The sequence below is a fragment of the Lonchura striata genome, chromosome 1A, assembly GCF_050655825.1.
Source record: "Lonchura striata isolate lonStrDom1 chromosome 1A, ASM5065582v1, whole genome shotgun sequence".
NCBI lineage: Eukaryota > Metazoa > Chordata > Aves > Passeriformes > Estrildidae > Lonchura > Lonchura striata.
In genome coordinates this window covers 25,763,875-25,790,407 of record NC_140741.1, presented here as the reverse complement: position 1 = coordinate 25,790,407, position 26,533 = coordinate 25,763,875, and the positions used below count along the sequence as shown (strand labels likewise).

Below are 26,533 nucleotides of genomic sequence, written 5' to 3'. Positions count from 1 at the left end.
ACTGACATTTCACAGAAATATTCTGATGAGCTTCACAGAATCACAGATCAATTAGATTGGAAAAGACCTTTGAGATCATCAAGTCTGACCTATGACCTAATACCACCATGTCAACTAGACCATGGCATTAAGCACCACGTCCAGTCTTTCCTTAAACACCTCCCTGGGCGGCCCATTCCAAGCACCTTTTCTGTGAAGAAATTCCTCCTCATGTCCAGCCTAAACCTTCCCTAGTGCAGCTTAAGACTCTTAAGACTATGTCCTCAGACAACCAAAAAAGCTGGCAAGAGCCCAGTGGACTGGATCTCTTTGGAGTGATCCACTCACACAGATGAACTCATGTCATGCAGAATTAGATGTGGTTTGCAAGTTCTTCGGGTACTAATTCACTGTGGCCAGAGGTCAGTGTCTTCTACACAGCCCAAGCTTTGAATCAAAGGCAGCTGATCCTTGTTGGTGCCTGCCTGGTTTGGGGTGATTACATTCATCCAACTGTGCTTCCCAAAGAGACAAGCCAGGGCTAGGGAAGGGGCTGCCTATGCCAGAGACAGCACCGAGGTGAGGAAGGGACAAGGTCGGGTGGGAAGGGAATGCTGCGCTGCTCAGATCCAGCTGGCTAAGCCTGACTGGTTTTGCTCTCTGGTAACATTTTTGGTCATCTAATGACACTTGGGACAGGGACTTTATCCCAAATCTCAGCATGCCAGGACTTCAGATGAGACCAAGAAGAGACACCTTCACCAGAAGGATGATGGTCATTTATGAAGTAATTGTTTGAGGAAAAATCTGGTCATCTTCACCAGCAGGACCAGCAATCCCTTACCAGGTAGGTATCCCCATGCACCTACCCAATTAAGAACTGCTGTTCCTAACACAATTTCCACCTGCAGTGTTGTGCTCAGCACAAGTCAGCACTAACCAGTGATCTCAAGTTCTAAACAATATCATTTGCACACATCCCAGCTCTACTCCTTGTGATAGCACTGCATGCATTAATTGCTAAACTATGTTGTTTCACATTGTATGTACACTTACATAACCTCATACCATATAATCAACACGTTTCTTGGCACAAAGAGATCAATCATTCAGATCCCCAGCACAGAAATCTACCTCAGCTCTTATCATGTCACGAATACAACATTAAAAAATCAGAATTTCCAACCTCCACACCTGCCAACGCCCAGCACAGTTTGATGTTCCTGGAGATGATTGCTCATTTAAAACTTCTGAATGACACATGACCATCACTGGCAGCCAGCAGCAGCCAAAATTCAGCCATATCCTATTGCTCTTCCACCACATGAAAAAAATTGTGATGAGGGGGTGTCTGAGGGGAAAAAAGGAGGCAAGGAGGGAAAGGGCGAAGGAAGGTACGTGAGGGAAATCAGTCCTTTGCACAGTGTTCCCTTACCCTATGCCCATCTCTTTCCCCACACAGCCCCATCACTGGGTGCTCTTTCCAAGCTGGGGAACAGAGGCTGTCTACTCCAGAGGCAGCATGAACAGCAGGCTGTGGGTACAGATCCCATTCTCCCACACTCACCTGTTTGCTGTGCTCCTGTGCACCTCTGAAAAGGACCAGACAGATGCTGCCTGCACCTCCAGAGCAAGGACAGAGGCACTTGTGGGGGGTGGCAGGGGCTGAGAGACCTGCAGGACCCATTACCACAGCTCTGCAGGGGCTGTGGCAGAAAAGCAGCCACAGCACCATGCTGCTGCCTCATGCTCTGAGAACCCCTCCTGATGGTGCAAGCTCCTGAGGAGGGCAGGATGCTTTCTAACAGACACCGGTGGTTTTGAGAAGCTCAATTTCCAGGGGAGAATGTGGCTGTTAGTCCCACATCCACTCACTCTTCTTCCTGGAGATGATCCCCTTCACGGAGCAGCAACATCCTTTTTCCATTCAGGGAGCACTGTGAGGACAGAAGGTGCTTTTCCCCTAATGGGAAAAGAAGGGTCTCCCTTTTGCCCTAGCATTGCTTGCTCCAAGAAGCACTGTAAGGTGCTGGCACTTGCAAAAATATGGGTCAATAAAATCACTAGAATGGGAGACCTATCCTGGCCTATTCTTTGGGAGTCTAGGCCAGCCTTCTCTTCCTTCTAGCCCTCCACAAAGGCTGTCCCCAACCAAAAAAAAAAAAACTGGAGAATGAAGAGAAGAAGGCTGTTTCTCTAATTTGCAGTCAATCTTTCCCATGCCGCCACCACCACCCCAGCTCCTCCAGACTTCCAACTCCACAACCACATAAGGAGTGCACCCTGTGCCTCTCAAAACCCAGCAGCAGAGGGATGTTGTTGAACCCTCAAGTGCTACAGTGGGGTCCAGCCCCCGTGTGGCAGCTGCCAGACTGAGTGCACACACCACAGCCCATTGGGACTCCTTGGTTTCCCCTCTAGAAGGAGGCAGCTCCACAAGCAGGGCCACAGTTTAGCATCCTCAGGGCTCTGGTACCCTCTGCTGGCCCTGCATGGTTCTGTTGCTGTTGAAACCTCCCCGGGGTTTTCCAGCCTGAAAGCAGACACAGGCACCAGCCTGTCCACGAGGTGCAGCAGCTTTACTCACCCAGCACTCTGCTCTCTTCAAAGGCCCCCACCAGTGTTCTCACAGCCAAGGTGGCCCCACGCTACTGAGAGCAGGGACCTACCAGCACCATACATCTTTGTGAGAACACTTCAGACAGCCAGTACTAATTTGCTAGAAATAACAAAAATCTGCCAAGTTTTTAAGTGCAATGTTGTGCTGCAAATGCAAAGGGTGAGTAGCTGCACTGGGGCACCCTGGGGCAGTGTCCAGGAGAGGCTCCTGGTGTGTGGGACAATCTTCCTCAAGGCCATTGGCATAAAGGAGGAGGTGGCAGGGACTACTTGGAGGACAGCACATAGCTCATGGGGATTATCTTGCATCCCCATCCTCACTGGAGCAAGCAGGGAGCTCTGCCCATGCCTCAAGCAAGGCTTTCACACAGCTCTTTAACACTGCAGGGTAAAGGGTGTCCCTGCTGTAGCCCTGGAAGAGAGGGAAGAGGGATTAGCAAAGAGCAGGGAACAAACAGCAAATAATTTCCATCACTGCCGCTGGCTGAGGGGGAAGAGAGCAGCAGACTGCACACAGGGAGTGGTAAAGTGCCTCCTGCACTGCTGAGCCCAACTGGACAGCCTGTGCCAACAGACTTTATATCTTAGGAGACAAACCCTGAGTGAGAAATGAGTTTCTGCCTTCAGGGCTGCTGGTGCTGCCCATGAGGCTGGAGCTTGAGTGAGAATAAGAGGGCAGGCAGGAAGGACACCTTTCTATCTAAAATCCTGCACCCCCTTCACTGAAGGAAGGGGATCCATTCCCTCTGCCCCTCAGGGGAAAAGATCCCAAGGTACCAGTATCAGGTTTTATTTTAATACAAACTAAAAGCTTTTGGAGTTCAAAGAAACATGGACATGACACAGCAACAGAGCACAAAAGGGACACCCTGACCACCACAAACCCTGCTTCAAGATGGAGGCCTGGGGCTTTGTGGCTCCCGAAGGAAAAGCTTCTTTCAGGAGCAGGCCCCAGCTCCCAGGGGCACTCTGCCTGCTCCTGGGCAGTGTCAAGCAGCAGCAGTTCCCTCCTGGAGCCGGGGACAGGGAGGTCACTTGATGCGGTACAGGACCTTGCGCTGCATGCGGTGCTGGATCTCCCCCCGCCGCATCATCAGCTGCAGCACCTTGTAGATGGCATGTTCTGGGTACTTCTGCAAAAGGGGAGAGCAGGGGAAGATGAGCCAGCATGGAAGAGCTGACAGGAGCTCAGCAGGAACCTGGAACCTCTGCTAAAGCCTGGCTAGGACTCTCTGAAAGGAGCAAGTCAAGTAGACCAAGACACTGATGCTTCCTTCCCCTTTCCCTACTTTAGATCTGACTGCAGTCAGTGTCACAAATCAAACAGCTCTGGTTTCAAGGGCAGGACCCCAAACCAGGCCCAGACCTCTGAGCTTTTGCAGAAACTTGCCTCAGCCCCCTTAAACTCTGCAATCACACTGCACACCATTCCCTACAAACACCTTCTAAAGCATGACCAAAAGGCTCCCTGTCTGCTCTTGAGGAAGGAGCTTCATGCCCCCAGCAGCAGCCTGGGGTCCCTGTTTTCCCAGCCCAGCCCTCCATGGGGTCCCTGACCCACCTGCCGCATGAAGTCCTGGACAATGCTGTGCTCGGACACCTGGGAGCCGATGGCGAAGCGGCGCTTGAGCTGCTTCTCAATGCGGGACAGCATCTCCTGGTCCTCCTGTGTCGTGAAGCCTTCTGCCCCTGCAGGGAGACACTGTGTGAGCTCCCTGTGCCGCCCAGCTGTCACTCTCCAGGACACAGTGTGCATCTCCTGTGTCTCCCACCACACCTGCACAGCTTACAGACTTTAGGGAACCCATGAACAGCTCCACTGTAAAAGGCTGTGGAGCTCCAAGCACAGAACTGAATGTGGACCTGACTGCTGGAGCTTTCTTCAAACCCTTTGTTCCATTGCTGTTGCCCAAGGACTCCTTGTCTTCATTCCCATAGAAAAAGATCTTAGAGGTTTGAAGAACCACATCCGGCATCAGACTCTGCCCTTGGGACCACAAGGGGCCAGACCAGCCCTCCCCTGAGCAGCACAGGAGATCCTCAGTGTCATTTGCCTTTGCCCCCACTGTGAGGCACAGCCCCACAGCCACGATGGCCCCTTGCTGCCAAAAGCATGGCTTTGTCTTTGCTCAGGAAGGAGATCCAGCGCCTGCCCCTGACAGCCAGGTCCTGAGAGAGGAGCTCGTTTCTCCCTGCCCTGAGCAGCCAGGTCCAGCACGTCTCTCCCAGCCCCAGCACAGAGTATCTCCTCCTCACCTGACAGGTTGCCCGACATGGCCGCATCGAGCGTGGACACGTGGAAGAGCCGCAAGGCCTCCTCAACATCTGTCTCGGTGGCAAAGGGCTGAAGCCTCATCTTCGCCAAGGACTCGGCAATGCGCACAATGGCCTCCAGCTGCCTGCAGCCACCAGAGACATTCCCTGCTTTCTGCTGCAGCTACAAGGGAGTTTTCTTCCCCCCAACTCCTGCCATCCCCTCCTATCCCACTCCAGGCACCTCCTGCCTCCCCCCACAGCACTTTGAGGGCTCAGGGCCACACCCTCACACTGCAGCACCACGACAGCCCCTTCCTGCATTAGCCCAGTAATGCAGCCCTGGTCCCAGAGGTTTTGGGGAGAGAAGGGGGTGCTGCTCACCGGACAGTGATGGGGATGCTGGAGCGGCGGTCGCTCTCCTGCTCGTGCTGGCGGGTGCCGCTGCGCATCAGGATGTAGCGGTTCTTCAGCTTCTCCGCCGCCCCTGCCGACAGCCGAGGGCCACACCTCCTGCAAGGGGGGACAGGAGCTGGAGGCAGCGCCCCTGGCAAGGCTCCCCTGGGCACCCCTCCCTTCCTTGGGTGCTGCAGCACCCCTGAGAGCTCCTCTTGCACCCCTTTTTCAAGGCAGGAGTTAAGGGAAAGCTCACCCAGAGTGCTGGGTGGTTTGCCTCTCACCACTGCCTCCCACCACGCAGCGTGGGCGCTGCCAAAAAGACACGCTCGTCACTCACGTCCGACAGAAGGAGATGAGCTTCTTCAGCTTGTTCAGCTCGATCTCACCCTCCACGGCCTGGGTCTGCGTCAAGGCACTCACGTGTAAGGCCATCACGTGCTTGGCCAGTGTCTGGGAAAGCAGAAGGCAGTCAGAGAGCAGGAATGCCCCTTCCTCCTCCCAAAGAAAGGGGCGCCGTGAGTCCCAGCTGCACCCGCGGGGCCCAACGCACCATGTCTCGCTCCTCATTGTGCTCATCCTTAACGATGAAGATCATGTCAAATCGGGACAGGATGGTGGGCATAAAATCAATGTTCTCCTCGCCCTTGGTCTCATCCCAGCGCCCAAAGACAGAGTTGGCAGCTGCCAGAACCGAGCAGCGGGAGTTGAGTGTTGTTGTGATTCCTGCCTGTGGGTGAAGGCATAAAAAAGGATGGTGTCAAGACCACCTCCATGTCACAGCAGGTCATCAATTCAGTGAAAGGTTGAAAGCCACTTTCTCATTGTCAATCACTTGCATTTAAATAAAGCCCCATAACGAGCACCCAGTTGCTCTGTAATGGTGGGGCTGGACTAACATGTCCTTCTGGAAAGGGACGAGATTCAGCTGAGACTTGAACACTGTGTAATTTCATTTAAAACCTCTCGCCAAGGACAGAGACAGAGGAGACCTCACCCCAGGTTTGTGATCTGAGACAAACACTGGGCAGACAGGGCTGAGTCCTCCTGGGCAATTCTGGCACAAAGCATGGGTTTGCAGGTGCAGCCTGACAGCCACCAGCACAGAGAAGCCATGAAATTCAGGCTGCCCAAAGCCTCCAGGCAGGGCTGACTGGTCTCACACCAGAGATACCAGCAACCATCAATACCACTGCCTGGACTCTAAAATGGGCATTTCTGGCAAAACATGAGTGACCACTGGTTGCTGGGCCCTCAGATTCCCACCTCAGGGCAGCATGCTCAATGCACAGCTCACCTTGGCAATGGAGATGGTCTGCTGCTCCATCGCCTCATGGATGGCCACACGGTCATCCTCCCGCATCTTGGCATCCCAGGTGAGAGAAACCAGGCAAGGAGAAAAAGGCACCATCAGTCACCTCTGCTACACACTTACCGAAGTGACCCCCAACATAAAGTTCTGTGAGGACCTCTGCCCAAGAGGGCAGGATGTAACTTAATTCCCTTGCAACCCCATCCCCCTGACCTTCCCTGAAAGGAAGTGAGGGAGTCTCAGAGGAGTTCCCCTTCCTCCTGCAGCTCTGGGCTCTGCTGGGACAGGCTGGCACCTCAAGGGCTCTCCTTCCCACTCCCACACAGGCAGCTCCACAGGTACCTTGTCAAACTCATCAATGCACACCACTCCTCCATCTGCCAGCACCATGGCTCCTCCCTCCATGAAGAAATTCCTGGAGACAGGGTCACGGATCACTGAGGCTGTCAAGCCAGCAGCGCTGCTACCTTTTCCTGAGGTGTACACCTAGTGGCATATGGAGCAAGGAAAGGGACAGTACATCAGCTGCAGCAGCCCCCAGGAGCCCAGTGCTCCAGCTGAGACAAAACATCCCTAGCACCACAAAATCCACAGCTCCTTGGGGAAGAACCTCCAGGAAATGCCCTCAGCACATGTAAAAAGCAGATGTGCTGGGTAAAGAGCAGGGCTATTGCCTCATCCCAAGTCTCAGACTAAGCAGCTGTGACACACCGGAGGGCATGCAGACACAAACACAGATATTAAGTACAAAAGAGGGAGTGATTCATTGTTTGGAGGGCTGCTGCATTAACTTTGTTTGCCCCTGGAGGGAACAATACAGTCAGAGGCTGAGTTTAATAGAGACTACAAAAAACACAGCTGAAAACATAATTCTATGACTGGGCTCAAGCTGGAGGTCCGTGCCCGAGATGCAGTCAACTTAATTTGTCCTGACCAGCCAGCCCCTCTGCTGATCAAGTCTCAACAATAAACAGCAGCACCAGACACATCTTTGGACATCTGCAAACAGCCTGGTTCACAGCATAATAGAAGGCATGACCTTCTTCCCCTTCCCTCCTTCATTCCCCATCCCTTCTAGGCTAGCACTGGAAATGGCAGCTCACGCCTCTGCCAGTAAGTCTGCCTGTGGATGCACAGGCAGGAGTCTGCCATGACCACAGTCTTGTCTCTGGGTCTAGACTAGGAGCAGAAGAGAGAAAAGGGGTGCACTACAAGTGGGCACCTCAAGCCACATACCCCAATGGGTGAACACTTCTCAACAAACTTCAGCAGCTGGGATTTGGCGGTGCCAGGGTCCCCCAGCATCAGCAAGTTGATGTCCCCTCTGCGGGTCAGGCCATCCGGGAGCCTGGAGTGATGGGGTTGGGAAGAAGAGAGGGAGCAGAGCTGGTGAGCCTTTATTTTGATAACAAAGCAGTGACTTTGCTAACAAAGGCTGACTCTTCCCCACCTCTTGCGGGAGCCTCCAAACAAGAGGCAGGCGATGGCCTTCTTGATGTCAGTGCTGCCATAGATGGAGGGCGCAATGCTCTTGGCAATGGTCTCGTAGATGTTGGGCATGGCAGCAAGGCGACGAAGTTCCTCCTCCTCCTGAGGGGTCACCGAGCCACTGAAGTTATGTCCTGTACAGGGGTGAGGGGAGTGATGCGACAGTGAACAAATGGAGGTTTTGAAGGAAATTGTATCGCACTACAACCAAAATCCCCTCTTGAAAATCATGCCAAGTGCCACCAGGTGGGAAGGGTGGAGAGGGCAAGCATCTGCTAAGCCAGCAATGCAGGCTGTGTCCTTAGAGGCTAATCATAAAAAGTAAGTATCTTGGGCAAAGCAGCTCTGCTGGACCCAGAGGGAGAATTACAGTCAGGACCATGTTTTACATACAATCTTAACCATGGACTTCAGCCAGGATCCTCAGGGATGGCTTAGCAGATTCTTGCTTAAACACCCTGGAGGACTCAGGCTGAGACCTCCTCATCTAATATGAGAAAAAGCCTTACAGGATATGACCATAGAGAGCCCAGGGCAAGTCAGACCCCAGAATGGCTTGAACCCTCTTTTCCATAGACAGCAGAGAAGGATGAAGGCTGTGATTTCACACACTTCTTGCTGAGGGATCACTTTGTTCAGGAACAGTGTGGGGAGTGTCTCCCAACACCAGGCTACCAGCACAGACCAAATGCACCCCAAAAGCAGCCCTCACCTGAGCCCTCTGTGTCCACCTGGATGCCCACCACGCGGATGTAAGCGCTCCGGATGCCCACGCCCACACTGTAGCGGCTTTTGTTCTTGCTCTGCGCAGATTTCTTGATGGAGTAGATCCCCATGATAGTGACTCTGTTCCCTGGGACAACTTTGTCACACAGGTACCTAAGAGGAGACAGGGGAAAGCAGAGGATGGTGGTGGGAAATGATGGCAACAGCCAGTGGGGGCAGGGTGGGAAGGCTGTGCCAGTACCTGTCACAGTAGAGCTGCAAGTGCCGGGGCATCTCCCCGTGTGGCACGGCATCTGGAGACTCCTGCAGTTTCAGGACCTGGAAATCCACGCACTTGCACTTATCTGGCATGATAAAATACGGGTCCAGAGGGCACTTTGGGCGGCCAGCTTGTTCTCTGTGCAGAGAGATGGATCAGGGGAGGCTGTTAGCACTGAGGAGCCAGCCCTTGGAGGCACCTGTGCAGGGGACAGCAGTGACAGCAAGGGGCAGCTGCCCCTTCCAAGCAGTGCCACATTAGCAGGTAAGGGCAGACACATGGGGCCAGACCAAAGGCCAGCAAGGCCTCTGTTTTGTCTTCTGCAAGTGCCAAACGTGCACATAAGAACAAGCCAGAGGCAGGGTGACACTTGTCTGAACACTCTCCCTGCCTCCCACCCCCCCTGCTAGCTACAAGCAGGGAAGGTAATTCATTAATTACACAGAAGGTAGCAGCACACACTCACTGACACAGCAGGGCGTTTTTCTTTACAACCTCATGCATGAGGCAAATGTTAAGTGGTTTCTGGTGAGAAAGCAATTAGCAATGTGACAAGGCTGACATCCACCTCCCAGTCTCTCAAGCCACATCTGCCTAGCTAGATTACAAGCTCTCTGAGACAAAGAGAAGCTCCATATCCTGCTGCTGTCTCAGAGTGGCACGACTGATGCCTGACTCCATGCAGGGCTTTCAGGCAGGACAACACCAGAGAGCAGATGCACTCATACAGTCAGGGATCAGGAGCAAGGTGCTGCACAGACCACACACAAGAATGACTCCCTAGCCCAAACCCCTCTCAAGCTGCATTAGAGTTCAGGTGCAGAAAATAAATACTGGCAGGTATGAGCCCAAAGACACAACCCACCAGGACTGGCTGCCTTGAGAGCTGCAGCACAATGGCAGTCTAATGCACACAGTGCTCAGAGGCACCAGGAACTGTAAAGCAGGATAAAAAGACTAGCAGAAAAGCACCCCTAAGTAAGGTAACACAAAACATGCTTTTCAGGAGTGGGAATGTAGAAGCAAGGAGTTTGTTTGGAAAAGAGGAGAACAACTTAACACAGCATTATGAGACAGCTGGAGGCAGGCATGAACCTTTAGGTACAAGAGAAACTCCCTATGAATAAAAAGGACTCCCTGGACATGGTCACTCAGCACTGCACGCAGCACTGACCGTGCAGGGTCACAACCAGCATGACCACAGAGGGACAGCCAGAACTTGCCAGCCAAAACTGCACAGTGGCACAGGGGCAGCACAAAGGGTGGAGGCAGAGCAGCGCAGGTGCTGCTGCCTTGTGGAAAGGGAGCAGATTCTGCAATGCATGGGATGCAGCAGGAGCAGGAAGAGGGGAATGCAGTCTTTTCTCGCCCTCCAGCCAGCTGGTGCATGCCCTTGTCAGTCCTTACGTGTTGCATTTCCTGGGCAGAGCGTAGCCCTCCAGGCCCGGGCGCACCGCGATGTTGCTGATGGTGTTGCGGCAGCTGCGGCACTGGATGGTGATTCTGGTGGCTTTGGCTCTCACGGGGGTTGCTGCAATTACAATCCCAGGGATCTTCACAAGGTGGGACATCTGGTCAGACTGAAAAGGGACAGGCGAAGGGAAGGTGAGAAAGCATCACTGGAAGATGGATGGGAAACTACAAAGCATGAGAGCAAAGGACAAAATACTCTGTGCAAAGCACCACTAACAGAACAATGTCCCTACAGCAGGAACCAGCAATAACAGCCCTCTGCAGTCAGATCTGAGCTGCAGAGTAACGCTGCTTGTACATTAGCAAGTGACCCATGTCCTGAGCCATGTGACCAGGTCCTGAAAGCTCCCCTGCAATCAAACCCACACGCTTCACCTCACCTTCAGGCTGCGGATGTTGGCTGCGTTGGCATCTGACCTCAGCATCACCTGGATGTCCTGGAGAGTCTCCTCTCCAGAGGGGCGAGGACGAGTGACCTCATCGGCAACTTCTTTTGCTGCTTCTTCCAACTAGAGAATGAACAATGGGCTATCAGTGGGTCTGTTACAGCAGAACATCAGAGATGCTCTTGTGCCAATATTCTAGGTTTCCAACACCCATCCTTACCAGCTGCAGGTGCTCTGATGGTTGCTTGTACAGATAGTCTGCAAGATCTTCATCAAAGCTGGCCAAGTCTTCCATCTCCACCTCCACCCAGTACTGCCCCAGGTTGTAGTGCCGCTTGAGCTCATCCCTGGAAGGCAGGAAGCAGCAAAGGTTTGCAGGGCAGAAAGCACCAGTCATCCACAGTGGCCTTAGCACAAGCAGGGATCAGAAAAGGCAGCTTCTGCAGGGAGTCCTTCATTTGGAAAGCAAGCAGGGAAAATTAGGTGAGTTCCAGAAGTGCAGGGGAACCTGGGCAATCTTTCACCCAAGCCCACCTGGAAAAGTGACATAAGACCAGGGACACCAGTGCTTCAGTGGCAATGTAAAGTATTTGCTGGAGTTACATGACCAGATAAACAAGGATGAAATTTCTATGTAGGATAATAACTACTATACATAAGATGTGGTTTAAAACAAAGGATATAATGACAGGACAACATTTTTCTTTAAAATGCCAGGATAAATGAAATTCAGGAGTGAAAGACTGTTATAGCCCTTGATTATGATGCATCTCCATGTTTTCTCAATGCTGGGTCTCCAAGCTGCATAGGCAAAGAATGGCTAAAGGAACTTCATACTCTTGGAAGGCACACGTGGAGAGCAGTGCACTGATTTAATGGACACAGACAATTCTCCAGACCAGAAAGCACTACAACTCCAAAGACAGACCTTGAATCTCAGAATTAAGTGCAAACCTGGCAGTGTGGATCCCTCTATTACTACCTTTTCCACTGGCTGGCTGCCTAAAAATCTGTGTGAACACCAGACTTCTGCTTTTCTATCAGGTTAAATACAAACATCTCTTAATGCTGAGCTTTTTATGGCCCACGAGAAGAGACTAAATGGCTGTTACGTATGTGAGGTGTACACTGCAGGAGGGAGGTTAACAGCAGACTGGAGATGCAGGTGGGGATGGGCAAGGCTCAGAAGGAGAAAAGGGGCCACAGCAGCACCTGTATTTGAAAGTGAAGCCCGTCCGGTCCGTGCCCACCCGGTACTGCCGCAGGAACTCCTTGAACCGCTTCTGCAGCTGCGACTTCCGAACCTGCCCCTCATCCACGGGCGCGTCTCCCCCAAAACTGTCGCTGTAGTAAATGCCGGGGTCGTCGAAGCCGGACATCGCGGCTGCTGCTCCGCTGCGGGCCGAGAGCGCTGGGTCAGCGCCAGCCGCCTCCTTCCCCCGCCGCGCACCCAAGGCCCCGCGGGACCGCCCCTCGCCGCACCCCACGCACGGGCCGCGCTCTTCCCCCGCACTGCCCCAGGGATACCCCGACCCCGATCCCTGTCCCAGTCCCGGTCCCGGTCCCGGTCCCGACCCCCGCCGCTCCGCACCTCTATCCCCGCCGGAACTCGCTCCCAACTTTTTCGCGGCAAAAGCGGCGCGCGGCGGAAACCAAACCGCCGCAGGGCGCGCGCTGCCTCCGCCGCCGCGCGCTCTGATTGGCCCGCCTGCCAGGCGCCGCCGCCGATTGGGCCGCAGCCGCCCTCCCGCCCCGCCCCCAGAGGGAGCGCGCGGCGCCGCTGCCGCCGCTGATTGGCCGGAGCGCTCCGCCCCCGCCCGCCCCCAGCGGTGTGGCGCGAAATCTGGGAGCGAAGGGCGGGGGGAGGCGAAATGGCGGGCGGGCCGCACCATTGCGGCGGGGCGCGGAGGGGGAGCGGGTGATACCATCGCGGGAATGAAGTGAATTAATTAGTGCTGGAGGCTGGGCCCCCTCACTGCTTCAGGGCCTCAGGACACGATGCTGTTATAAATGAAAATTTGTCCAGCCAAATTAATATGAAAAATAAAATATTTATTTTGCAATCAAATTCTATCTACCCAGCCACAAGGAAAGCACAGAGCCGACCCTGGGGTCGGCCCTGGGTGTGCAACAAGGAGTCAGCCTCAGCAGAGGTTTTCCTCCATGCCCACACACCTCCATCCTGGCACAAGTGGTTTTTCTAGGGAAAATTCCGCCTGACGCCAACATTTGGGCAGTCAGTCTTTTCTTCCATTCAAAGTCCATAGGTTAATAAGACTTTCTTTTTTTGGTGATGAGGGGGAACAATTCAGTGTCAGGAGTTGGTGAATCCCTTGATGGAATTTACGGAACGCTGCATTCACATGTATCTGCCCGAGGATTTCTGTGATATCCATCTCGGGTCGTTTATGCGATGATCAGTGCCTGGGGTCCCCCATATCTCTCCAGACATGGCCCATCTCCTGGCCGAGCCACGTCCTTTAATGTGTGTAAATCAGGTTTCAACATATACCAGGTTTGGGGGGGAGTCCTAATACAAACGTGTATACTCCAACAAACATTCAATATCACATATATTATACTAGAAATGGTGCGAATTATACCTACTAGACATAACAATGCCTTCCTCCTGGCTATTTGTGAATTTAGGGGGAAGGCTGGCAGGTCGCTGGTGTGCATTTTGGCCCTCCCAAAGCATGGCAATGCGCGCCCTAAGTAAGCTGAGAAGCACAGTGCATGGCAAGGGAGGTTTCCTGCAGCCCGTGGGAAATAAGGAGGGTGTCCTTGCTGCAGAGAAACCAGATGAACTCATAAAGATCACAGATGAGTACAAACAAAGCCTTAGTCTCCATTTCTGCGGACTTGAGGCTCAGTCTGGAATGTACTATGTGTGACAACAATGGCTGTGAGATACCCAAAGTGCCATCTCTCTCCTGCCATGAGCAGGGAGGGTATGATACCAATCAGAACCCATATTCTCCAACTTTGAGGTCACAGTCGGGCTCTCTGAGGAGTGGAGAGGGGCTGAGTGTGGTGCAGTGCGTTTCTGAGCTCATGGGCATTATCTCTTTGGGATCTTAGATTAATGAGCATGTTTGAATAACAAAATGGTTTAGTTGGGGTGTTTTAGAGGGACTCAATAGAACTTAATTCAAATCTGAATTAGCAAGTTCTTGTCTATAAATAGCTATCAATCCTCATATTCCTGCTTTTCGAACACCCAACTATCTTTTTCAAGAATTAGCTATTTTTTCTGGCAGGCGGATCCAAAGAAAGAACTATTAAAGGAGGTCGGGGAAGGGATGCAGAGTTGAAAAGATCCTGAGAATGATGACAGTCCTGTTTTCCCACTGCTCATTCTCAGCAGGACCTGCCTTCTGATTCATGTTCTTTGAGCAGGTTCAGTGCTGGTCATTAAAACAGATCAGTAGGAACATATCTTTGGGATTAAGGTCACAGCCAGAACTGTGATCACAGAGGCTTTCTGGAATAAAGAGAGAACTCTGAGGTGATAGCACAGCAATTTTGTCAGTACCTGCAGTGCCATATCTGAACTGCAGCCCCTCCTGTGTTGGGAAAGCTCCTGGAGCAGGCAGGGCCTGCGGCTGGGCACAAACCCAGCCCTCCAGATGTGCCTCAGCAAAAGACAAGGAAAGCAAACTGTGTGCATGGGCTGCTCCAGCAGTGCTGTGTGTTTGGAGTGCCTTTAGCAATGCCATGTGTGTGCCAGGTCCTGGGAGTGGGGGTTGGTTTGCCACTTGGGTGAGGGCAGTGGTTGTGTGCTTGATGCCTCCCATTCAGCCACCTCGACCAAAACCTAGGATGCCTTTAACTTTTGGGTGGTGAAAACACACTTGGCAATTCTGATTCATGCTGAAGATCTTGCAAAGGCAGCCTGGCAATGCAGCCTTTGCTGGCAGTTCAGGGAGAGCTTCCTGGGTTTGACCAGCTGAGGGTCCCATCACCTTTTTCTTGTGATAGAATAGCAACCAGCTCTTATGTACCACTTCCACCCTTAAAAATACTTTGCACACTCACTGAATTTCATGCTGCTTCTAGAAACAGAGAGCAGTGTGTAGAGGCTGAAGGAACCTGCCCTAGTTTATAGAAGGTTATTGTTAGCACTGCGTGGGAACAGTCTGGCTCTGGTGATAGCTCCCACTTCTGTCTATTGTCATGTCTGTGCAGCAGCAGCTCCAAAAGACATAAAGTCAGGAGGAAGAAAGACACCTCCTTCTCCCCTGGGTAAGGCTTTAATAATAGGAAACACCAGGCCTGAAGACTTCACATTGAAATTTATTATGTGTATAAATTATACAACCAGACAAGAATGACACTGTATGTCCAACAACTGTCTTTTGTTTTTCAAAGACCAAAAATAATGGGAAAAAGAAGTAACAAAGACCTACTAGTGTCATGTAAAGCTGTCTGTAACCCATGGGAGCCACGTGGCTCCACAGAGAAAATGATCACAGTATTATTTAGCAGTATAAAAAAACTGAGCAAACAGAGCTCCAAGGAGCTCCATCTTTCTGAGGAAGACAGAAGTCAAAGCTGTGTTTCTGATCCCATAGGGCTTTTGTAGGCACTCTGTAAAGCAATGACAATTCTTGGCCATTGTTTTTAGCCTTTTCCACCCTTGGTTTTTGGTGATAAAATTATCACCTTTCTGAGAAGAGCTCACACCAAGCACAGGAGAAACTTTGCCTGAACCCCTTACAGCACTCTTTGATTTCTGGGGAGAAAAGTCTCCTAGTATTAGTGGCAGAACCAAGATCACAGTACCCAGTCAGGGGTAATTTCTCTCCCAAGGACTGGGGAAGGTGGATTAGTTCAGGGTGAGGGAAGTCACAAAGAGAAGGTGAAGGTCCTGCTTTTTCACATGGCAAACAAGCCCACGGCGACCGTCATGGCGAGGAAGCTGAGTGCCACAATCCACCGCACCAGGGAAGTGGTGGGTGTTGTGTCTGTGTTTCTCATCTTTGTCCTCTCACCCTCCTTCCCAGCTGCTGGACCTAGATCAAACAGGGATAAAAAGCAAATTAAGACAAGTGAGAAGAGGTTGTGGCAAGAAGATGCTAACGTGCAGTGTTTGCTCTCCCCAGTGCCCCAGCACACCCTGCTGGAGTTGTCCAGGGAAGAAGGAGAAAGCCCAGAGCCCAGCTGGGGGAAGCAGTGGCAGCAGGTTCTGCTCTCCCAGTGGAGAGGGGAAGCAGCAGACTTGACCTGGGAATCACAAAGGCCCACAGCTCCTCTGCATGTAGGTGATTACCAGCCTCCTCCCTTGTCTCCTTACAGGCTTACACCTGCACTGCCCAGCTCCATCAAACCCCTCATGTGTGCAGAAGACAGATAAATGCTGAAGATAGAATTTTAAAAGGCATTTTGTCTCCTACTTCTCACTGATTTAACTTTAGGCATCTAAAGACCTTGAATAGTCTTCAGCACTCCAAGCAATTTTTGTAGTACAACTTCATTCCTCATCCAACACCAAATTTTTCTGAAAATCTTACTTGTATGCTTGTATTGGGAAAAGAATGGCAATGTTTCACAGAGAACTTTTAATGCCTTTCCCACAGAAGCTGCTTTAAGCTTCACTATCCAGGGGTTCTTAAGGCAAGGTTTGCTTTTCATCTTTGCCGTGGAAAAACTGTGGGTCAATCCAGGATGCACTGAAAACAAATTACCGTTTTAGTTTCAGAATGAGTAGGCCATAAGGGGTTTTTTATTTGAATTGCATGTCCTCATGGAACCACTCTGCTCTGTAAACATCTGACCTCGCTCCTCACTCAGGTACAAGCCTGATTACATTCCACCATTCAGAGCAGTGCTCACTTTAAACCCAGCACATCCTCTGAGAGTTTTCAGCAAATACTTCTGGGAGGCAGGAAAAATGATCAGAGGGAGATCCAAAAGGACAGGCTGCTGGATAGGACTGTGTCCAGAGACCCTTCTGTCAGCATCACAGCACCATGGCTGATCTGCAGCACCCAAAATTAACGCCTTTGCTTCCATGAACTCAAGGTCAGTTTTCCCTGTGGTGAATGAACCTTACATTTGTTAAAGCTCTAGAGGTGGAGAGAGGAGTCTCTTTTTGTAAAGCTTCCTCACTGACACACTTTCTGAAGAGCCCACATGTGTTATCCTTGCTCTGCCATGTCTAGAAGAAATTTTGCACACAGCAGTGCCTCTCCTTGCACTACCTGCTGATGGCTGGAGAAGAGATGGGGCAAGCACCTCATGCTTGTTTCCCAATGGCTTTTACAAACAAGGACAGAAGAGGGGAGGAGAAGGAAAGGAAGGAGCACTGTGAAGCACCTGCCCTTAGAAGTGTCTTACCATGCTCATGTGATTTGTTGATGTTCCTCGTGCGAAGCAGCTCTGCTTTTGGCTGCACAGGGTGACCATTCTCCTGGCCCTTGGACACCAGCTCCTGCAGTGCCTCAAACACCTTAGAAGAAAGAACACTGTCTCATTATGTGGTCTCCTCTTGTTCTTTCACTGGACCACCTGTCCCTTCCTCAGGCACTTAGGAACTAGAGGAAGACATGGGGGTTCAGTCTAAGTCTCCTGGCACATTTTGCTTAGAACAGAAGTTGCCTGTGAGGTCAAGAGGATGTCTTTCAAACTCCTTGTTCTCTTTACAGGTTCTCCCCAAAGCTTTCAACTAAGCAGAAGACTACTTTCCACCTTTTGATGGGAAGGAAAGCAAGGTACCTGTCATCTAGTCAGAGTGCACAGCAGACCTGTGTAACTTCACCACAGAGGCAGGACAGATACTATGTGGTAATCCCCACTCCCAGTATTAACCCTCATTCATATCTGGATAGTGGCACATGGAAGAGACTGGATTCAAAGACTAAGGGAGGGAGAAGAGCTTTTCAGAGATTATTGTTTTATTCAGCTGGCAGGTTGGAGAAGCACAGCCATCCAACTCTGACCAGCTCACCCTGATCCACAACTTCTCATAAGCTCCCTGGTGGAAATACTGGCCTTGTATTTCCCCTGTAGCTATTTTCTTGTTTGAGAGAGGATGTGGGCTGGCAGGGCTGGCTGGTTGTTACTCACCCGTATATTTAACAGGAATGCTTTCTTGGCCTCCTCCATGACTCTTTTCTTAGTGGCAAGGTCCATCTCGAGAGCATTCATGCGGGAGCGGTAGAGCTGCTTGAACTTGGTGGCATTGGAGACCCCATCAAAGGTGAAGAAAGCCAGCCCCTCCCCAGTGCTGGGCAGCTGGAGGGCCTTCTGGGCAATTTTCTTCAGCACCTGCCCTCCAGACAGGTCTCCCAAATAGCGAGTGTAGGCATGGGCCACCAGGAGCTCTGGCTCGTTCTTGCCTATGTAGTGGAGCCTCTCAACATATTTCTGAGTCGCCTCAGGACATGGGATCTCTTCCCTCCAGTTCCTGCCATAGAAGTACTTCAAGTCTTCCTCCAGGGCAGCTTTGCGGTGCAGCTCCGCCGGAAAATAGACAGGGGCATAAACTGGATTGTTCTTGTTCCGTTCGATCTCTTCCTCCAGAGCAGAGTAGATAAAGTACAGGGACGCTGTAACCAGCTGAAAGAGAAGAAAATGCATGAACTATAGGTGCATCTGTTTATTGTTTTCAAGTCTGTGGGACAAATTGTACTAAGAATAAAGGTACTCGTGGGCACGCCCACAATGAGTCACGAACACCTGTGATGGTGCAGATTTCCCGCGTGGAAAACAGTGCAAGGTACAGGGAGACACTGTTTAGCCCTTCCCTTCGGCTTGAGACAGCAATCAGGTGAGCCCTTTCCAGCAGATATTGGTCTTACTTTCTCTTGAAGTCACTGCCTTGCCTTCAAGTTAAAGTCTGGCAGCTTGATGTGATGTAAAGTGGAGCTCTGTTTAAGCATTCCTGGTCTCTTCTCATTCCCTCAGTCAATAGAGAGGGTATTCCCAAAGGTATCCTTTCTGGTACATTGTTCAAATTTGAATGCTCCAAAATGTGGCTTCCTTTTGTGGGGCCTTGTGAAATGATGACACACCCTGGTTATTTTTCAACATATTCATCCTGTCAGCATCCCACCATCCTGGGAACTGAGGCACCACTACTCTGCTCACTCAGGCATGCAAGTGGGGTTGCCTCCTCGGTTGCCCCAAGGGAACAAGATAAAAGGGATCTGGAAGCACAGCCTGCCTCTGAAAGATGCCTTTGTGAAGCAGTGCTGTGAGGCTGTGTTCTCCCCTCTATTTTGAAACCATTGTTATTGTTGTTTTTCCCAGCTTATGTGATACTTTCTTCTATCTGCCAGCTTTTCCACATGATCTGAGACAATATAGCTGTGTTCTTTCCTTCCCCAGGCATTCTGTTTTCAGAGGCTGTTACACCTACACCACCCCTTCCTTACCCTGGGACCCTTGTGAGCAGCAAATGGTAAAAGATGAAGGTGTTGTAGTAGAGGTGAGTCAGGTTTGGGTAGGGGGGATTATGCTGCTCACAGGAGAGAAAGCTGTTTACTTTCTCACAAAGCAGTCAGTTCTGCAGTGAGAGAGTTCCTGTTTCAACCTTGTCCCACTGTGCCAGAAAATAGGACTTTGATAAGCACATGGGCAGTGACTGGTTGTGGAAACAAATATCCACCATCTAGGGAGTCACGTAGCAGGCCAGATATATAAGTCTGCCAAGAGAGTAAACAAAAACAGTTTTTTAAACAGTAACCTGTTACCCAACCTACCGGAAAAGAAACAAAACATGGGAACATTGCCTTCCAAATTAAGCAAAATTGTAACTCAACTGTTTTCAGAGGCAGGTAGTTGTTTAATGAGAAACATGGCTTTTAAACACTTGTTAATTTTTAAAATCCATGTTCCATCTCATTCACCTGACAGCATGTAAAAATTATCTAAGAAACCAAGTTTTATTCCTGAAAGTCTTTTTACACACTAACCTGTCTCAAAGATCACTGCCTAACCAATGCCATATTTCTAACAGCAGGAAGTCAGCACCTGAGATTGAATTTATGCTTGGCTAAGTATTCTGAATGTCACCTGTCAGAAACAAGCAGTCTCTTTCCTGCTTCTGTGGATTTATTTGCCAAGGAACAATTCAACAACAAATTAATTAAGCCACAGGTTGAATCAGTAGCTGTTATTTGCAAGTCCATGTGTCACTTCCTATAGCCTCTCAGGAATTCTGGCCCAGGTGTTTGCTTTGGTTTTGCTCTTGGCTTTGTTATATGGCTCAGATCCCAGGAACTGTATCTAGCCAGGTTAGGCTAATGTGTGGAAATGTTTCTTTTTATCTTGAAAAAGGCAACAGGCTCCTGCTTGTTAGCGGCAGACACAGATTACTCAAACTCAGTCTGGTTTTGAGTTATTGTTTATGATCTCAGCTGTGGTATAACTCAAGTGACAATGCAAAGTTCAGTGCCAGCAATGATCCCACATCCTCGCTCTGTCACCATCCCATTATTATTTCTAGCTGCAGCTGCCTAGAATGTTGTAGATACAGAATTCTCCCTCTTTTGGGCAAGTATCTGAACATAGTTCTAGCTCCATTAACTGTGACTGGCAATAATAACATTCAGGCATTTATGAAGAAAAAAGCAATAGCATTAGTCCCAGCAACCTCTTTGTCCTTATTTCTCCTGTTTCAGCTTGGCTGCCCATTGTGATATGCACAGCCCTTCCCCACCTTCTGCAAGAGGAGCCAGTAGGACCTCAGGGTGTAGAAGTTTGATGTTTTTCATAGGAGATACTGATACATCATGCCCCTATCCTCCTGTACTGTCCCATCCTCCCCACTTTAGTCCCCTCTCAGCCCATCTGATTTAACTGGTGAGGAAATCCCATCCCCAAGCAACGCTGCTATGAAGTACCTTAAACTCCTGGAGTGACACCTGCCCCTTTTGGAAATTCCTCATGAACGGTGTGTTCTCTGCCTGCTCGTGCACCTCCTTGGTAGCTTCCTTCAACAGCTCTGACAGGTCTGCGGACATCCTGGGGAGGAACAGTGAAACAGGTAATAAGAGCTGTCTCCTCTGACAAAACAAATCTTAGCTCTCTAGGACAAAAGGAGGAGCCTGGGATGGCAGAAAAAGGAGCAGAGCATTCCCGAGAGGTGCGGATGGGACCCAGAGCGAACCAGCTTTCCAAACAGTGTCCCGAGCAAGGAAGACTGACACACTCCATCCAGAGGTGGAGGCAGCAGCATGCTGCAGAGCAGGAACAGGAACAGCATTCCTAAAAGCAAGGGGAGAAACACAACACTCCTCTGCCAAAACGCTTCCCTCCCATTCCCGTCCCGCTCTCACCTTTCGGAGCTGTGTGGCTGCGAAGTTTCCATGTTTGTCTCCTCTGCCTCGCTGCTGTTGCTCGCGCGTTGCTGCTTCCCTCAGCTCCCGGGACAGCGAAGCTCCGAGCTGGGCAGCCTGACTCCCACATCCAGCTTTATACTGCCCGGCCACGTGAGCAGCGAACCGCTGACCTCGGTGACTGCAGGCTTCTTGCAACACAGCAGCACTTCCCTTCCCAGCTGGCTGTCACCCTCTCCTGGCCCACCGCCCCGAAGAACCAGAAGGAAGTCACCAGATGCATCTTGATAACTAAGCAAAACCGAGAGGATGTCCAGAAACTTCTCTTTTGAGGGTGCCTGGCTCTGTAACCCTTTCAGTGGCAGGCAGAGCCCGGGTCCTGCCAGAGGTGCTCGTTGTCCTGGGGACAGCGGGGTCGGACAAGGAGGGTGGATTTACAGAGCTAATTCCTGGGGCACAGAGGGCAGTCTCCTCACCCTGCACCCCAGTGTGTGTGCCTGGAGAGCCAATCCAGCACTCCCCTGCTCCAGCACAGCTCAGGTGTAACCATCCCACCTCCTGTGCCTGTGCTCAGGCATGCACCGGCTCTGGCCTGCAGGTGCCAGACCTGTCCTTGTGCAGCTCCCCCTTGCCCTTGGTGGTAAATCCTGCCACTTTGCACAGAGCCAACACAGGTGTGCCAGCACCGATGCACAGCCAAACCCACTCCATGCCCTCCTGCTCATGGAAACAATGGCATCTGATTTGTTTGATAGCTGGCTCCTCTTGTCACCACAGCAGTGTGCAGGGCAATTTAGGAAAATTGTACACCATCTCCTAGATACCCAGAAGGCTGGGGTAGATGAAAAGATATCATAGAGGACTTGGGGGAAACTGAGAAAGTTTGCAAAGACTTTCAAAGGCAAATAATTACTCTGATTTGGGAAAAGAGCTAAAAGAGTTGGACATGGTGCTTCTGCAAGTAGCTGTTGCTCTGCTGGATTTTCTGTTTGTTTTTGTTTGTGGGGGTTTTTTTAACTTTTTTTTTTTTTTTTTTTTTTTTTTTTATGAAGTGGTCAGTGAAGCAGCCAACAGATGAAGCTGGGCCCTTCTTTCCCACCTGTAGTTATGCTGGAAGCTGGGCTAGCAGGGACAGGTGATGCACTAGCTGGCTGTACTTTGGAAAACACACATTTGTGCTCAGCCCAAAAGAGCAGGGCACTTAAAGCCACCACTCCCCTGCTTCAGTGGGTGTGAGAAACTCCCTGGTACAGTGGGGCAGGGGGTGGTGGGGAGGCAGAGCCTGGGTGGAAGGAGAAGGACTGTGGCATCTGCTGTCCCTCTGCAGCCAGCCTTCTCTGTGGATGCTGCTATCCAAGCCAGCACCTTGCCTGTCTCCCTGTCCCTGCACCCACACCACTCCCAGCAGGGTTGGGGGCTGTAGGTTAAAAAGCTGTTCTAGAAAATGTATTCTTCTATGCTTCTTTTTTTGACTCCAGCAGACATCTGGCATGCAGCGTTCAGGAAGGATTACTCAGCATTTCCACCCTGACTCGGCCAGACTTTTCCTGTCTTGCTTTTGTCTTTTAAAGCAACAGTGCACGCTGGCAAAAGCTGACATGTTCCATTCTTACCCCCATGCCACTGCAGACAACTTACTTGCTTTTCTGGAAGGTAAAATAAATTTATCAGGATGTCTGGATCTTCGAAGCAAGTGTGACAAAACCCCAAACATCTCCTGAGAGGGCAGAAAGCAGACAGCTCCATGGCGAGTCCCTCCTGAAAACATTGAAACTACAGTTTGCCACAGGAATGGCCTCAAAATGAATGTTTCCCTCTGGCATAACTCAAAGTTTTCATTTTCTGTCATTTTCAGTGAGTCCTATTCTGACAGGGGAAGCTGGAGCACAAATTGAACCTCTAGTTCTGGTGGAGGGAAGTAGGAAATAGATGGGAATTATATGAGAATAAGAATTATATTATGAGAGTATATTACTCATTTTGTGAAATAACATGAAAAAAAATCCAATCCTCAAGCCTAGCCCCTCCTTTCACCTGCAGCCCTGGCAATGTACCCAGTTCTTCCCAAGGACTTTATGGGTGCTTTCAAGCCCATGATTTTGTCTCCAGCATGCCCACCTGTCTTCTTCCAGGAAGCTGCATGCTTGGAAGCCCTATAAAAGATATATCCAAAAGTCCTTTTCCCTTTTAACCCAGGATTGTGAGTGAGACTGTGGGGGAAGAAAGAGAGGGTCTCTAGTCTTGTTGCTACCATTCCAGGTAGGTTTTCTGGCTTGTAACCATACTGTCCCAGAACATGGAGCAGAACCTCTTCTGGCTCTTTGGGCTTTACCTTCCCCTGGGCAGGTCACAAGAGATGTAACTCACCTCTGCCAGGAGACTTGCAAAGGTGCAGACAAGCAAGCCATGCCCCATAAGTGATTTATACTGTCTGTTCTCTCTCTGGTTTGGGTTTCTTGGGATGGAGCAGCTGTGAGACACAGCCTAGCTCTCTGGAAAGGCCCAAAGGCCCTGCAGCAAGATGGAAGGAGAACTGAAAGTGGGGTTTCATCATCTTTGCAGTTGCTAGCCTGGAGCATTTCTGACCCCTTCAGTGTTCTGCAGCAAGGGCTTGAATTGCTTCTGCAGTGCTGTTGCTGATGGGAGGGAGGTCAGTGCCACCGAGCAAGCAAACATGCCAGCAGGGATTTGTGAGGGACCATCTCCTCCTCAAAGAGAACTTTGGAAGTTGCCACTTGGGAGCAATGAATGGGGAGGGAGGTGAGTGCTTTTGGTGGAAGGAGCAAACAGGCTCCCAGAGCAGAGTGGGCCATGGGAAATCAGAGCCCAGCCCAAATCCAGTCAGTAGGAAATTCTGCTTGACTATCAAGTCTCAGAGCTGTGGTCTCCACTGTGCTTGCCAGAAGCCCTGCTGTCTCCTGCCTTTCCAGTGAGCTGCGTCTGGGTAGTGCCAGAGCTACTCACTGTGAGGACACCAGCAAAACTGCCCAGGGGATTTCTAGCAAAGATGAAGAAAGTAGCCTCAGGCAAGATATTTGTAAAAGTTCTTGCTGGACTTAAAAGCCTGTCTGCACATCCCAGCCCCTGAGAAAATGCTTAGTCATGAGATGGGAGATGAATGGTTAAAAACAACAGAAAGTTATTGAGGGGTCAGTGTTTCCATGTGGAACAGGGAAGTGGGGAATTTTCTCCTCTTTGTACATTAACAGCCTATTTTGCCAGCAGATTTATGGCCAGAAATGTCTAGTTACACTGGCAGTCACGGGATGCAAAGTCAGCTCTCTTGAGTCCCTTGTGGGTAGCGCTGTTCCGTGCTGGTAGCTCCCAGCAGCTCAGCTCCATTTTCATGGGGAAAACCGGCCTTAGCCAGCTCAGAGGGACTAATGGGCTCTCTCAAACCGTGACACAGCAAAATGCAGCTGCCTGGTTTGCACTCGGAAAGCTGAGTGCAAGCCAGGCTGCTGCATCATCACTCGGTGATGAGGATTTGCTGTGTAATGGTATGGGGAAAAGGGTTACAGATTGCTTAAAATTACTTGCTGGAGAAAGGAGTTTGTACTGGAGTGTACAGGGATATCCTGTGTGTTAATTTGTGTTTACCAAAGGATACTGCCTCTCCCAGCCCCGTCTTCGCTGAACTGACTGTGCTCACTGGTCTCTCAGCATCTAAAAATTCCAGTCTAGATCAAAGATGAAGATGGAGAAAAAGGAGGTTGAGTGTCCAATGCACTGGAAATCCCTATGGAGAGCTCAGGCGCTGCAGCTGTCCCTGGGGCTGGCACTGCTCGTACTACTGGAGGGTTGTATAGACAGACATGGCTGTGTTAGGTAACCCCCCATACGGGAACCCTGGAAAACAGTGTGGTAGGAGATGGAGGCACAGGCAAATTTCCCAGGATAAATGAACCAGCGTGACAAAAATAGGAAATGCAGATTACAATAATTATATTCACAGATGTATGGGTATGTGTGTGCTGCAGCAGATTGGTGTCTCCAGCACATAGCTATGAGCAAGGAGAGAGCCTGGGCTGTCTGGAAACAGAATGGGGAGAAGGAGGGAGAGCAAGTGCCCTGCAAGGCATGTGCCTGACCAGAGTCAGGCAGTTACCTTAAGCACACAGCAGGTTATAGGTACACTGGGCTGAAATTTTGGGAGAGAGTACATAGGGCCCACCATGCTTCGTAGAGTCTTGGTGGTCATGGGAATCAATCCTGTGTCCAGCTAGGAGCTGCTTTGGCAACCAAAGGGAGGTGTGGAAGGGAATGGGACAGAGTTCGCAAATAAAATCCCATTTGTGCAAATGTTTCAGTCAGTGCTGCTGCCTCCTTTGTTTCAGTGCCACAACTGTGGAAAACAAAGTGTGCCCTGACCGCAGGACAGAACAAACCATGAAACTTTGGATTTGAAAAATCACACATCTGCAACACAGAGGACCTTGTACCACACTGCTCACACCCTTTTCTCAGGAGAAAGAGGAACGGGAAACCAAGTTTTGCACAGAAAGTGAGACCCAAGTCCCCCCTCCCCGCAAGGTTTCCAAATAACCTCTGCGTGGTTCCCTGTCCAGGGTACAGAAGAAATGCTGTGCCGCAGGAAGGGGCTGTTTCTGGAGGTTTCTCCGGTTGTCCGGAGCTTTGGGAGCGGGGCCAGGAGCAGCAGCTGCAATCTCAGCAGCCTCACGTGGGGCCGCTCCGCCGTGACTCAGCACGGCGTGACTCAGCACAGCGCCCCTCGCTCCGCGGCCCCGCCCGACCCTGACTCAGCAGGACGCCCACGCTGCGAAAAGGGTGACTCAGCACTAGCGGGAGGCGGCTGCCGGTTTTGGGGCTCATGCCTTGGCGGAACGTGCGGCATCACTTGCAGCCACAAAATGTTCCCCTTTCAGCTGTTCTTCCCAGAGCCGCAGCGGGTGAGGAGGGAAGGGTTGGAAAAGCTGGTGTTCCGAGCTGGGAAAGCTGCACCCTCTCTGACCTGGGCACGCGGAGGATTGCTGTGTCCATCTGCTGTGGGACCGGGACAGTCTCTGCATAGGAATCAAGGCATAGGAACACTGGGGTACTGGGTAGGCACCTGGCTTTCACCTGTGCTCATGGAAAACAGCAAACCCAGGAACAACGTATGGGGATGAATCCATTTTAGAGTGTGGCATTCAAGATGTGCCAAATTTAAGTGACTTACTCAAGACACACATAGGGTGTCTGTGGCATACATAGACTGTGCTCTCTTCTTCACTCATTACCAAAGATCGCTCCGGGGCAGGCAGGCAGGAACTTATTTACCCCACCGAGCTGCTGTCTGTCTTGAGAGGCCGACAGGTACGTGCTTACAAGGAGAAATAAGCCAAAGAAGGGTTAGAAA

At 50.9% G+C, this 26,533-nt stretch overlaps 2 protein-coding genes and 1 long non-coding RNA gene across 3 annotated transcripts in view; 1 reads left to right on the top strand and 2 right to left on the bottom strand.

The window, feature by feature from the left end:
- Positions 1–3,372: 3,372 nt before the first annotated feature.
- On the bottom strand, positions 3,373–12,519 carry MCM5 (minichromosome maintenance complex component 5). Its single transcript, XM_021553986.3, has 17 exons — positions 12,483–12,519; positions 12,104–12,286; positions 11,112–11,238; positions 10,886–11,014; positions 10,440–10,612; positions 9,015–9,170; positions 8,760–8,926; positions 8,010–8,181; positions 7,796–7,907; positions 6,902–7,045; positions 6,545–6,610; positions 5,801–5,977; positions 5,588–5,700; positions 5,236–5,364; positions 4,855–4,997; positions 4,160–4,287; positions 3,373–3,731 (listed from the first exon to the last, which is right to left on the bottom strand). The coding sequence occupies exons 2-17, from the start codon at positions 12,268–12,270 to the stop codon at positions 3,630–3,632; spliced, it is 2,205 nt and encodes a 734-aa protein (XP_021409661.1). The 5' UTR covers positions 12,271–12,286; positions 12,483–12,519; the 3' UTR covers positions 3,373–3,629.
- A 2,648-nt stretch (positions 12,520–15,167) lies between these two features.
- On the bottom strand, positions 15,168–21,284 carry HMOX1 (heme oxygenase 1). The gene is made up of 5 exons (XM_021554028.4): positions 21,175–21,284; positions 20,740–20,860; positions 17,960–18,451; positions 17,231–17,342; positions 15,168–15,906 (listed from the first exon to the last, which is right to left on the bottom strand). The coding sequence occupies exons 1-5, from the start codon at positions 21,204–21,206 to the stop codon at positions 15,770–15,772; spliced, it is 894 nt and encodes a 297-aa protein (XP_021409703.1). The 5' UTR covers positions 21,207–21,284; the 3' UTR covers positions 15,168–15,769.
- Positions 21,285–21,427: 143 nt separating this feature from the next.
- LOC146763412 (uncharacterized) overlaps positions 21,428–26,533 on the top strand; it is an 8,849-nt gene continuing 3,743 nt past the window's right edge. The window contains exon 1 of the long non-coding RNA XR_014951909.1: positions 21,428–26,490. This is a non-coding gene — a long non-coding RNA (uncharacterized LOC146763412). The remainder of the gene's footprint in view (positions 26,491–26,533) is intronic.

Coding starts and splice junctions, on each gene's coding strand:
- HMOX1 (XM_021554028.4), bottom strand. CDS start 21,206: ATGGAAACTTCGCAGCCACACAGCTCCGAAAG. Junction 20,861..21,174: donor CAGCCACACAGCTCCGAAAG/GTGAGAGCGGGA, acceptor GTTCCTCCCCAG/GATGTCCGCAGACCTGTCAG. Junction 17,343..17,959: donor CATTCCTGTTAAATATACGG/GTGAGTAACAAC, acceptor CTTTCTTCTAAG/GTGTTTGAGGCACTGCAGGA.
- MCM5 (XM_021553986.3), bottom strand. CDS start 12,270: ATGTCCGGCTTCGACGACCCCGGCATTTACTACAGCGACAGTTTTGGG. Junction 10,613..10,885: donor CCAACATCCGCAGCCTGAAG/GTGAGGTGAAGC, acceptor GTCCCTTTTCAG/TCTGACCAGATGTCCCACCT. Junction 9,171..10,439: donor CTGCCCAGGAAATGCAACAC/GTAAGGACTGAC, acceptor CTCTCTGCACAG/AGAACAAGCTGGCCGCCCAA.